The sequence below is a fragment of the Brassica oleracea genome, chromosome C6 (assembly GCF_000695525.1).
Source record: "Brassica oleracea var. oleracea cultivar TO1000 chromosome C6, BOL, whole genome shotgun sequence".
In the NCBI taxonomy this organism is placed as follows: domain Eukaryota; kingdom Viridiplantae; phylum Streptophyta; class Magnoliopsida; order Brassicales; family Brassicaceae; genus Brassica; species Brassica oleracea.
Genome location: NC_027753.1, coordinates 10894009 through 10906255, shown reverse-complemented (window position 1 = coordinate 10906255; position 12247 = coordinate 10894009). Strand labels below are relative to the sequence as shown.

Genomic DNA, 12247 nt, shown 5'->3' with positions numbered 1-12247 from the left:
GTCAAGCTAACAGTGGTAATTGTAATCTTTGAGATTCAATCCACAGGACCAGTTTACTATTTACTCTTATGAGTTCAATAATAAGCTGAGAAAAAAGTGGGGTTTTGAGAATTAATTGTGACGCAAGTAACTAGAATACCTAGATGGTTCAAATTCGATTTAAATGATGCCGGCTTAGGGTTATTAATCGGGTGTCTATGCAAAACTGAACAACTATTCAAGTGCAATGAGGTGCAGTCTAGAACTCAGATCACTCTGCTAGAACAATCCACTATCGTGGTCTTGCTCCCTTTGCAGATCGGTCTTGAATCCTAAGTTCTCACTTGGAACAAGACGCGATAACAAGCCTTAGAGACAAGATCTGATTAGTTCACTTAATACCCTAATATCTACTCTCGCTAATTAGGGATACAAAGGTCATTCAATATATGTCAATTTATCTCCTAAGCGGTTAGCTAAGTGATTAAATCAGAAATCGTACATTAAGTGATCAATTCAATGTAAGCAGTAAGAACAATATGAATGACGAACAGTTAAGATCACTTATTTGTGTTCAGTTCATGCGGCTAACAACCTACAACCCTAAGCAAGCTTAGCCTACTACTCAATCATAAAGCAGGATGACAAAGACATGGTTTCTGAATAATACAGCATATAAAATAAAGTAGAAAGACAAGGGTTCAGGATGATCTTCTCGTGAGGATGAATCCTTCTCCCTTACAAGTTGCTTAAACCAAAGAAAATAGTTCTAGGTGTCTTGCAAAACTAGCGTCAGAAAAAGAAATGATAGCATAGGCCATTTTATATGGAGGCGCTGGTGGTAAAGAGATAAGAGAGAGTGGAATCTAGGGCAAACTTCCGGAATAGGAAGTTTCCTTAATGATCGGGAATAGTCAAACGCTTTTTCTCTTCTGGAACAACCTTCGGGTTGTTCTAGATGGCTGTTCCGCGTCGAATCCTTCAAAACGACATCAGACTTCCTAAATCTCTCTTCTTGGCTCTTTCACCTGCTCCAAACCTGGAATGATATCAATTAAACACGAATTAGGACTGAGAATTAGCTCAGAGCACACATATAATGGTATTAAAGACACCATATATCAACCGACTAGCGAGAAATCCCAGATCCGCGATATTCATGATCATCTCAGGAAAACGGCTGCAGAAGTCAGAGCAGTGAAATCTCAGATTCACCACGCTAATAGCACCGCGCCCGAGATCAACCTACTGCTCGAGGAATCTCAAAAAACGCCCTTTACTACCCGCATCACCGGAACTAGGGTTTCGAATCCTGGAAAAATCAAGGTAGCGCCTTACGACGGCACGACCGTTCCAAGGGCACACCTGCAGGCTTTCCAGACCGCGATGGGGAGAGCCAAATTCGGAGAAAACGAAAAGGGTGCCGGCGAATGCCGCCTCTTCGTCGAAAACCTCCAAGGAGCAGCACTCGAATGGTTCTCTCGCCTGAAGCGAAATTCCATCGAAAGCTTTCGCCAACTCGCTTTGGAATTTCACAAGCAGTACTCTATGTTCATAGACCGAGAAACCTCCGATGTCGAACTCTGGAGCATGTCCCAAGGAGAGGACGAACCTCTCCACGACTTATTAAACTGATTTAAGATCGTCATAACCAGAGTCAGCAGAATAAGCGACAAGGTAGCGGTAGATGCACTCCGTGAAACGCTTTGGTACAAGTCGAAATTCGGGAAGTGGATAACCTTGGTTAAGCTGCGTACAATTCAGGACGCGCTCCATAAGGCCACATACTACATAATCATCGAAGAGGAGACAAAAGTCTTGTCACAAAATTAGAGGCTGACGAAAACATCGTCGAGGGATCCTGGGTCGGATCAGAAGCCTAAATGGAGAAACCCCCGTAACGACAAAAACGTCAATCACGGGGAGGAAGAGACCCAGGGAGCGCATAACTATGCCATCGGCTCCGGACCGGAGCAAGGCCGGACTACGGGTAATACATGGACCTGAAATCCGAATTACGATGAAAACGCCTTCAGCGAATTTCACCAGGCCCGCGGCCACTCGACTGTAAACTGCAAGGTTCTCGGTGCCAGGCTGGCTGCAAAGCTGCTCGCGGGAGAACTAGCCGAAGTGTCTAGCGTAAAAACCTCATCCGTGATTCAGACCACCCTCCGAGAAACGATAAGGCCCCTCAAACGAAGAACTCTCTCCAAGGGAACCAATCGGGAGAAAATCGCGGAAGAAGACATGACGAGAAAGGCAACGATAATAGCCGCCGCAGGGTTAACATGATCATCAGAGGATCACAGTACTGCAGCGATACCATCTCTGCCATCAAAGCTTACAAGCGCAAGGCTGAGATGAGCGTGAATTCTCTAACCTGGTCCACGCCTGGTGACTTCCTGAAAGGAGCAATCACTTTCGATGAAGAAGAAGCCGGAAGGATCGATCAGCCCCACTGCAATCCGCTCGTAATCGATCTCATGATAAGATACCTCGAGGTCGCGAGAGTTCTCATCGACACGGGTAGCACGGTCAATGTCATCTTCCGCGATACCCTTAAAAGGATGAACGTTGAGCTAGGAGAAGTCATACCGTCCTCCAAACCGCTAACTAGCTTCGAAGGCACAACGTCTATGACTCTCGGATCGATCAAGCTGCCCGTTGCGGCAAAAGAAGTAACAAAGATCGTCGATTTCGCAGTCGTTGACCACCCAGCCATCTACAACGTCATCATGGGCACACCTTGGCTCAACGCCATGAAAGCAGTCCCGTCGACTTATCACTTAGGCATCAATTTCCCGACTCATAACGGAATTGCCGCAATCTAGGGATCCTAGACCCAGTCGAGACGCTGTTTCCTGGCCGAACACAAACTACGGCAAATCACGACCGTCTCGATGGTGAAACCCAAACGGGAAAAGCTAACTCAAACGTCCACTGAAAAAGCTTCTGAAGAAGACGGCCTAGAATCATCAACTCATAAAACGGCAAAAGAACCGCCAGTTTCCAAGCCCAACGCTTCTACCCAACCGGAGGAAAAAACCCGATAATAGTCGTCGATCCTGCAACTAACGCGATTGATGCAGTAGCCGAGTAAACACACTCGCACAAAAAACAGATCTACGAGATGGCTTGATCCCTGAAGAGGGTACGTAGGCAGCTCGTCCAAGGACGAGTTCAGCTATCCCCCATCTCCAAAAGGGGGGGAGTGGGTACATATAAGGATACTCGTATATTCCCGCATTCTAAAATATTTGCCTTGTACTCAATATTTTTGAAACTTTTTCGGCAATAAAAATTCTTTAACATCTCTCCTATTTCGGAAACACAGCTTGTTTTACTTTCGGAAAACGTCCAAGGACGAACAAAATGATTACATTATGAAACTAAAACGGAAACTCCCAACAAATCACCCCACACTTCGACTAAGGCACGGCTGGAATCATTAGATTGCATCGAATACAAAAACTCATATCGGTTTCACCATCGGTTCCGATCCCCGACCAACACATGAGACCCCAGTCTCAGATACTCAAAATACCGCTAACAGTATGTTGTTGAAAAATAAGTGAGACGTCGCCTAGATCTTCAATAATATGCTCTCAGTCCGTTCGCGACTATAAATCACAAACGCTCGTCTACTGGCCCCGCCGAGCACATTAGCTGTCCTAAACAAACGCATTTAGTTCCATCCTTAGGATAGATCCTCTTACATCTGACTAGGATAAAATAGCGCCCTATAAAAAAAATCCGAAATATTGGTAAGCACTATCGGGAGACATAAAAATTGTCCTCGAAGAGATGCTCGATTCCTACCATACAAGTCGTATAAGCCGAGAACATATCGCGGACTTTAAAGCGGGATGGAGTAAGGTTAAAATCGCGACAGGCTGAACGACAGCCGATTAGTCATCGTAAAAACCTTCAACCGAGAGTAAACCTAGGTCTTACCCTAAACCCAGCACACTGGTCTCCAACGTCTCAAAGCATGATATCGAAAAGATACAAGATCCTGAAAGCATGTCTCTTCGTCCATAACCCAAAAACACGGTCGAAGCTTCTTTGAGCAACCGATTTGACAATCTACCAAAATAAAAAGAAAAAGGCAAAGGACGAGATGACAGCTCGAACTTTTCTCCTTACACTTAGCAAGAATTCGAAATCCATGAAACCTCATTTTTATAATAGCATGGTTCAAACACAAAGCCGATAAAACGGCAGGGATTCAGAGCCTCACACGGCCAGTCCCGTTACATAATAACAAGGCCATACTAGGCCAACTCACGAACAAATAGCATAAATAAATTACAAAGTCAAGAAGATACTTCCTCGAACAACTCACAGCAAGCCTTGCGATCAATTTCCTACATCGAAGTTCCCGCTCATCGACCCTCCGATCGATTAGTCGTTCACATCAAGCGGAGCCACCGGCTGGTCCACCTCGCCCGTCTCATCGAGACATCCCGTCTCGGCCTCCACCGTGCCGGGGGAAACAGGAACTGGTTCCCATTGCTTCCAAATCTCATCTTCGACCTCGGAAATTTTGGGATCTTTGTCTTTCTCCACCATAAGCCCGGTCTGCTTCGTATACTCGCTAGAAAACGAATAGTCGGGGAGCTGCATAAGATACAAGCCACCCACGGTTCCACGACACTCGTGATAATCCGCGAACTCCTTGTAACGCCCTTTGAGCTCTCCAAACGATTGTGAGAACTTATCATGACGGCTATTCATAACTTCGACTATCTCCCTCTTGCCCCGCCTATAGGCATGGTTGACCTCCTTCTCAAACGATTCTCGCCCGTGACGACGAGAACTTTCGAACTCATCCTTCAAACGAGCAATCTCTTTGTCGGCCACCTCGGCCCTGAATCGAGCCATTTTAGCCTCTTGTCTGCTCGTATCAAGGGCTCGATTTATCATAAGAAGGCTCTGCAAAAATTATCAAAGTCAATAGATCTTGGGACAAAGCAAAACCCGAGAATGTTCAGAGAAGAGAACCTACCCCATTAACCATCCTCGCCGCTTTGGAAAAATCCGACACTTCTTCAGATCCACCTGCGGTCGGAGGAAAGTCGAACTCAGACAATCCGTCGAGATTAAACTTCTCGCCGTTGCTTCCACCAGCTTGACTGTCCACATAGTCCTTGAGTATGTTATCAGGAGAGAACTGTCTGTCGACCACATCTTCGTCTACCATAATATGCTTGTCCTTGCAAGGCTTCGACCTATCTCTCTTTGTCCGAGGAACATAGGGAATAAACCCGGCCATGCTAGACTCTGATCGTTCTTCGGTTGGCAGATCCCGCTGAAACCAGGAACGGTAGAGCCCAACTGCACAACAAACCCGCTTCGGGGAAAATTTTCCCAAAAGCACGGACGTCCACGCAATAATTCCCGAACATTAAGTAATCCCTCGGGAACCCGATAAAGAGCGTCGGACACTAAAAAAAAAGAGAGAGAAAGAAAACATAAAAATCAGCTATCGTCAAAATCAGAGATAACGGACATTCGGAGTTCGGAATAACGTTTGTCACCCCCATCCAGTTCTAAAGATGGGGATGGCGCTCGCTTCCACAAAGGCGTCGCTAACACGGACGAAGAAAAATGGTCCTTCCAAAAATGGTATTTCAAAACGAACCCCGAAATAATCGCCATGTTCGTACGAGGCCTCACTTGGACAATAAGTGAACGAGACCATCGGGGCTCGACCCAAGCCTCAAGATGATCAGCATCCAGGGTGATTCCCAGCTCATAACTTAGCACCAAAATTCCAACGAGGTGCTGTAAACCACACGAGTTAACCTGGCTGATCGATAAGTTGAAACGGTTCAGGAGCTGTACGATGATCTCCGGGATAGGGAACCATAGGTGACACTGCATCAAGTACGCCTCGTAGCATGTAAAATAGCCTTCGGGTGGGGATAACGCAACTTCCCCACTCTCTGGGAGGCAAAATTCGACCAACTCGGGAATTTTCAAGGAATGTCTAATGGCCGCAAGCCCATTCGGACAACTCATACTCGGACAGCCGCACAGGGTTGAGTTTGAAGGAAGGAGGAACCCATACGACAGGAGTGGGAGGTTTCACTTCACCCATAGCCGTCCGCCATGCATCAACCTCTTCTGGATCGATCGATTCGGCCGAAAATTCCACCTTTGGCACATTTCCGACATGCTGCGAGCTAGAACCCTCAGGAACAAAACGGTCGCGATGAGACTTGGTAGACGATTTTCTCTTCGAAGACATGATCTTTCCTTCTTACAGAAAAAATAAAGGAAAAGGTAGAAAATCTTTTCAAAGGAAGAGAAGAAAGCAAAGGATCTTCTTTGGGAGAGAATTTTGTGGGAATTGGCAAGGAAGGAATTTGAAAACTTATTCCACCTCCTTATAGGCAAAAAGGATTCACTATACATCTTCGGATTTTAACACAGCGGATTCTGTCTAACTCATTCCTACATGTCTAATCCGCTCACAAGAACCTAAAGATCCTAACGAGCTGGGGGGCTACCTGTTGGGGTCAAAATCGGTTACGAAGAAATCAACGTCGGAAAAGACGTCCGAGAAAACTTTCTCTTCATTAAAAAAAATGAAGTCGGGAAAGAACGGAAAAAACTATCAAAGGCCTAAAGATAAGTTCGTCGAAACAAACAAAATCGATCATCGAACACACATTTAGCTCGGCCGTTCATCGAGTTGGATCAACCGCGGATTCAGCTCGGCCGTTCGCCAAGCTGTACCAGTCCAGTTCGGCGAACGGCCGAGCTGAACCCGAGACGGATTTTAGCTCGGCCGTTCGTGGAGCTGGACCCGAGACGGATTCAGCTCAGCCGTTCGCCGAGCTGGACCAGCCCAATTCGGCAAACAGCTGAGCTGGATCAACCGGAACATGTCTTTGCCTCGTCCTCGTAAATCCTCCCCCGAAACTGCATCCAACTCATTCTTGTTTCATTTCGATCGGAGGCATCGTTGGAACCTAACGATTTAAAAACCGCGAGAACTCGTCTTTTCTCAAAGAACATTCGGATCGATCGTATATAACGGCAAAAGTTAAATACACACCTCGAAGTTGCTTACGCTATACGAGGAATTGGAATGTTCTTTGATTTCAACGTCGTTTCGGAAGCGCTCTCTGTATAAAATCGTAAAAACGACTAAGTCGGACAACGGCCTAAAAAGGGGCCAGAACGCGGCTAAGAGCCCACTTACGATTTTATAGAAATCAAGCCCAATCGTTATGATGGTTTATCTTTTGTTATGCAGGAAAAGATAAATGCCAAGTTTCCGAAAATAAATGTCAAGTTTTCTAAGATAAATACCAAGATCGAAGGAAAATGGAATATTTCCGCGAAGCGATAAACTCGACCGGGGGCAGAAAGGGAAAAAGGTAAGCCGCCTTAGAGGAAGTATATAAGGAGATCGAGGCTGAAGGGGGGAGGAGGACAAGAATTATCACCCAGAGCAATACTTAGAGCAATTTTGGCATTTTTCCGTTTTTGTTATTCGAGCTGCGACTCAACTTGGTTTTCAAGTCTTAGGTTGCTAGAACTAGGAATCTCGCCGGCAGGTCTCGTGGCCGAAGGCTCTTACCTTTTGTTACGCTCAAACCCGAATTCGGAATAAAAAACTTTCTTGCTCTCTTTTTGATTCCATATATTTATTTGTCGTCTAAACTTTCGTGTTCTGATTGCTTGGCGTGTGGTTTAGCAGAATCCGAGGCCTCTGGGAAGTTTAGGGTTTCCTGTCTTTTCTAATTTAAACGCAAATCGACAGTGCCAATTTCGGTTTCCACAAGATTCAGGTACTTACTTGAGGAAAATGATGTATTTGGAGCAATTTGAGACTTTTTGAGCATTGCTGGAAATAGAAGATGGTCGATTATTTATCAGAATATCGACCGACGGTTACCAAAAATAATCGAGCGATGAAAGACTTACATCATCGATCGACGGCGAAGCCACCCGCGAGTTAATGACAAATTAGAAGATTGCAAGTTTCACAAAAGTTTCAATAATTACATTCTAAGTCTCTGACCGCCTGTTAGGCTATAATATTAGGGTTTTCTATTATTTTAGAGGCAGACTTGCCTAGAGACCTTTTGGACCTAGTTTGGAGAGAAGCAAGAAGCCACCATTTGAGGGAGAGAGCTTAGGATTGGAGATATAGATCTAAACTACAAAACAGAGAAGATCTTGAACTCCCTCGCTTTCAATTACTCTATTGCTTACTCTTATTATTCATTTTATTTAAGTATTATTCAGACCATCATAACCATGTGCCTTATGAATATGTCTGAGTAGTCCTTACTGTTAGATTTAGGTTTCTCAATAGGTTGATAAATGTATTACTGACTTAAACTGTTGCTAGGGTGTTTAAAAACAAAGTTCTTCATCTAGTTGCTCTTACATCTAAGTTTAGGATTGATCACTTTTTAAACTTAGATCTTAGGATTAATTGAGATCAAGACATTGCTTGACTCAATACCTGAAAATAAACTAGTATGATCTAACTGACTAGATACAAACGAGCGTTGATCTAGTAAGTTAGAGAATATAAATCAAACATGTCCGTAAAGCTTTCTGGAAGAAGCATCAATCAATGCAGCGATAGTTCTGTCAATCGATATTTTGAAAGGTGTATCGATCGATATTCTTAACGAATCATCGATCGACACTTTCTCGCGATTAACATACGATAGTTGAAATCCGAGATCCAGATTAGATAATCAAATTGATTATATCTGAGTTTGAATTCAAGAAAAATCAATATCAATCAAATAACACCTGAGAATATACCTGAATCTACCTATTCTCCCAACTGTTAACAACCTCAAAACAAACCAATCGAGCATTAACCTTGCTCACCAATTCATTTACTGCTTTAAAAGCTATAAACCTATTAATCTAGCCTTATTTCAAAGACAATAAATCTATTGTGTAATCCTAGAGTCTCTGTGGATTCGATCCCTAAGTACTACACCTGAACCTCTTATTTGAGAGAGTAATTCACTCCTTAGGGTAATTTGAGTGATATCAACCCTAAACCTAACATGTGGATCTATTCAAGCATGAAGTTTGTCACAGAAATCATAGATGAATAGATATAAAATAGAAGCAATGATTAAACCAAAGCCAAAAACAAAGGAGTTCTAGGAGGACTCTGAAGGAGTTCCTCTCTTCTCTTCTAAATAAAAAAAATGAATAGAATAAAACGTAGCTGTCAACAATGGCTGAGAGAATACATAAATAGGGTTGTAGATCGTCCAAATGTATTCAGGTAATTTGTGGTTGCTTTTAGGCTTAAGTCAGTCTTGAAATATACTCGGCCCGTTTTATGGAATAACTGTTCATCGACACCAAGGGGTCGCCGTCGATCGATGTTCCTTCATCTCCTCGACAGCTCTCTCTCGTGAGACAAACTGACCACGATTCAGTAAAACGGACATAACTTCTGCTATAACCGTTGGATTGACCTCAGACCAATGGCATTGGAAAGCTAACTCAATGCTCTATCTTGTGTCAAACGATCAGCTCAACCGCACCTTGGGAAGGTCTCCATCCATATCTAAGCATCTGACACGTCTGTGCAGTTCTGCACTTAAAAGGCTCCAAAAGATCCCAAAATCACTACTTTCCTCCAAAACGTACCTAAACCTGAAAACATACTAAAAAGACTCCAAAACAACTATAATTTATTTAAAAACACCTATATATACCATGGCTAAAAGCGGTTAAAATTCATGCTATATCATAATGGTATAGTTGTATGATAGTCTTGTTCTTGTATGTATTCACTGAGTGAATTCCACCATTCTTTTAGTGCGCCAGATAATGTTGCAGTGAATTGTTGTATCACAATTTGTAAAGGAGACGTAATGACTTTTGAATTCATCCATGCATGAAATTCGTCTAGACGGTCATTCCATTTGTTGAAGGGAATATCATCGAACGTGAAGACCATAACCTTTGAAGCAAATTTCTTAGTTGGTATTTCTTGTCTAGGAGGCACATAATTTATTTCTACATCGCTCGAATATACTTCATTGATACTTAATTGGTTCCTTTTTTGGAGTATTCAATCTTTCTCCTATTGCAAATTGTCTTGGTAGAGATTCTTCATTTGATTTTGTCTTGTAGCCACTCAAGCTTGAATCCGATAGGTTATCGATTTTTGCAATTGTTCGTGAAGATGAGGGCTGAGGATCTCCAGGAGTTTTTAGCGATTGCTCAGATATTTCTGAAGTTTTTCCAAGAGTATCGAGAAGGCTGGCCATTGAAAATTCGATGATTTCAATGTTTTTCTCGTTTGCCTTTTTATCATTGATACCACTCAAATTACCCTAAGGAGTGATTTATACTCTCTCAAATAAGAGGTCGAGTTGTAGTACTTAGGGATCGAATTCACAGGGAGCTAGGGAACCTAGAGATTCAAATATGATTTGTTAAGCAAGATGTTTTAAAGAGTTTTGAAAGTAATTGCAGTTTTATATTGAACAAGTCCATGTTCAATAGCAAGTTTTGGAGTTTTGGTGCTTAAAAAGGAAATACCTAGACTTAGGGTTTTTATTCAGAAAAGTTGGAATTATAATCCTATAGATGTCTAATGAGTTGCATGCATGATAATGTAAAGCTCAACTATTTGATCAACAAGTCTTTCGGCCTTTGCGAGCATTGACTTGTTGACTATTAACTAGATCTACGATCTCAACTCTCGTTATACTGATCTATAGAAAGTGTCGATCGATATTCCAATGGGTGTATCGATCGATACACCTTTTGCACCGTCGATCAATTATTTAAGTATGATATCGATCGACGCGCTCTAGTCAAGCTTTATGCGCAAGTTTAATGAATGCTTACTAAGTTCACTAGATCAGCTCTCGCCTTGCTCATAGTAAGAAACAAAGTTCAATTAGAATGTTTTCAGGATGAGAATTAGCTATGGTTTTATCAATCAATCCTAGGGCAAGTTCTAGGTAGCTAATCTAGACACATGCATTAATGAACAATTCTAAAGATGATTATCACAACTCAGCAATCTATAGTTGGGGCTAATCCCTCCTAACCTATTTAAACCCAAAAATCTAACAAGAGAACTACTCAGACATGGCTAAGCAATTCATAACAATAGTTAGGTATAAAAACTTCATAGAATAAATAAGATAAATATCAATGGAGTTTCAATCACAAATTATAACCTTGAATCTTCTATCCTATCTATCAATAAAACAATGAAACACAAAGAAAGTACACTTTGCCTCTAACATGGCGGCAAAGCTTATATAATTAGGGTAAAACTCGTGAGGGGCAATCTTGTAAAATAGTAAAATCTTGGGCTTCAAGTCGGCTGTGACCAAACAGGATTCTGCGCGCTTCGCTATCGATCGACACCATGACTTGAGTATCGATCGACTCTAGCTCTCCAATATCGACCGATTGTCGATCTCGATGGTCATCTCGGGTGCTTGCTCCAAATCTCACCAAAATGCTCCAAAATCATCACTTATCTCCAAAACATTCCTGATCTTATAAATATAATAAATAGACTCTGTAATAATTTAAATATTAGTAAAAATACCTATAAACTATGGATAAAAACGGGTCAAATCCATAGTCTATCAACTCCCCCAGACTTACCTTTTTGCTTGTCCTCAAGCAAAACAAATATGCAGTCTCTCTGAAAGAGGTTTTAAAAATAGCAGGGACTCACATGATTTAAAACTTAAAATCAACACCTCTACAAAATTGCAATCCACATCTAAGAAATCGTAATCACAAAAGCACATCATACCATATCCTAGCTTAGCAACCAAATTCATCTAGCCAACAACTTAGCATAATCTTGTCTTTCATTCCCCTCTACCAACCTCATTTCTTAGCATAAAATAAAAGTGAAGGCTTTACCTTGGGCGTATCGATCACAAGATTCAAGGATTCTCAAACAAGTATTTGGACCTGCAGGTAAACATTAGTTTATATCCTCTCTCTCTACTAATTTTTTCTCTCTTGGTTAAAAATCTGCTTATATGCAAGATCATTAACCAAGATTGGACAGGCTTCCATGAATCAAGCCTTAATGGTGGTTGCCACCAAGTCCTGTTCACTTTTTGACCTATATCCTAGGATTATTTGTGAAGCAAACTTTAATGGTTGTAGCCACCAAGTCATGTTCTAATTCTTTACTTAATGGTTGTAGTCACCAAGTCCTGTTTGAATTACTTCCTAATAAATCTCTAATATAATAATACATACATATATATATATA

General features: G+C 42.2%; 1 protein-coding gene across 1 annotated transcript; it reads left to right on the top strand.

Moving 5' to 3' along the window:
- Window positions 1–1365: 1365 nt before the first annotated feature.
- On the top strand, window positions 1366–2810 carry LOC106297470. Its single transcript, XM_013733705.1, has 4 exons — window positions 1366–1520; window positions 1635–1722; window positions 1813–1969; window positions 2143–2810. The coding sequence occupies exons 1-4, from the start codon at window positions 1366–1368 to the stop codon at window positions 2808–2810; spliced, it is 1068 nt and encodes a 355-aa protein (XP_013589159.1).
- Window positions 2811–12247: the final 9437 nt, after the last annotated feature.

What these genes read in the sequence shown, in the direction of transcription:
- LOC106297470 (XM_013733705.1), top strand. Translation starts at nt 1,366, where the DNA reads ATGGGGAGAGCCAAATTCGGAGAAAACGAAAAGGGTGCCGGCGAATGC. An exon ending in TCGGGAAGTGGATAACCTTG is followed by an intron (nt 1,723 to 1,812) that starts GTTAAGCTGCGT and finishes TCACAAAATTAG; the next exon opens with AGGCTGACGAAAACATCGTC. An exon ending in GGAGCAAGGCCGGACTACGG is followed by an intron (nt 1,970 to 2,142) that starts GTAATACATGGA and finishes TCCGTGATTCAG; the next exon opens with ACCACCCTCCGAGAAACGAT.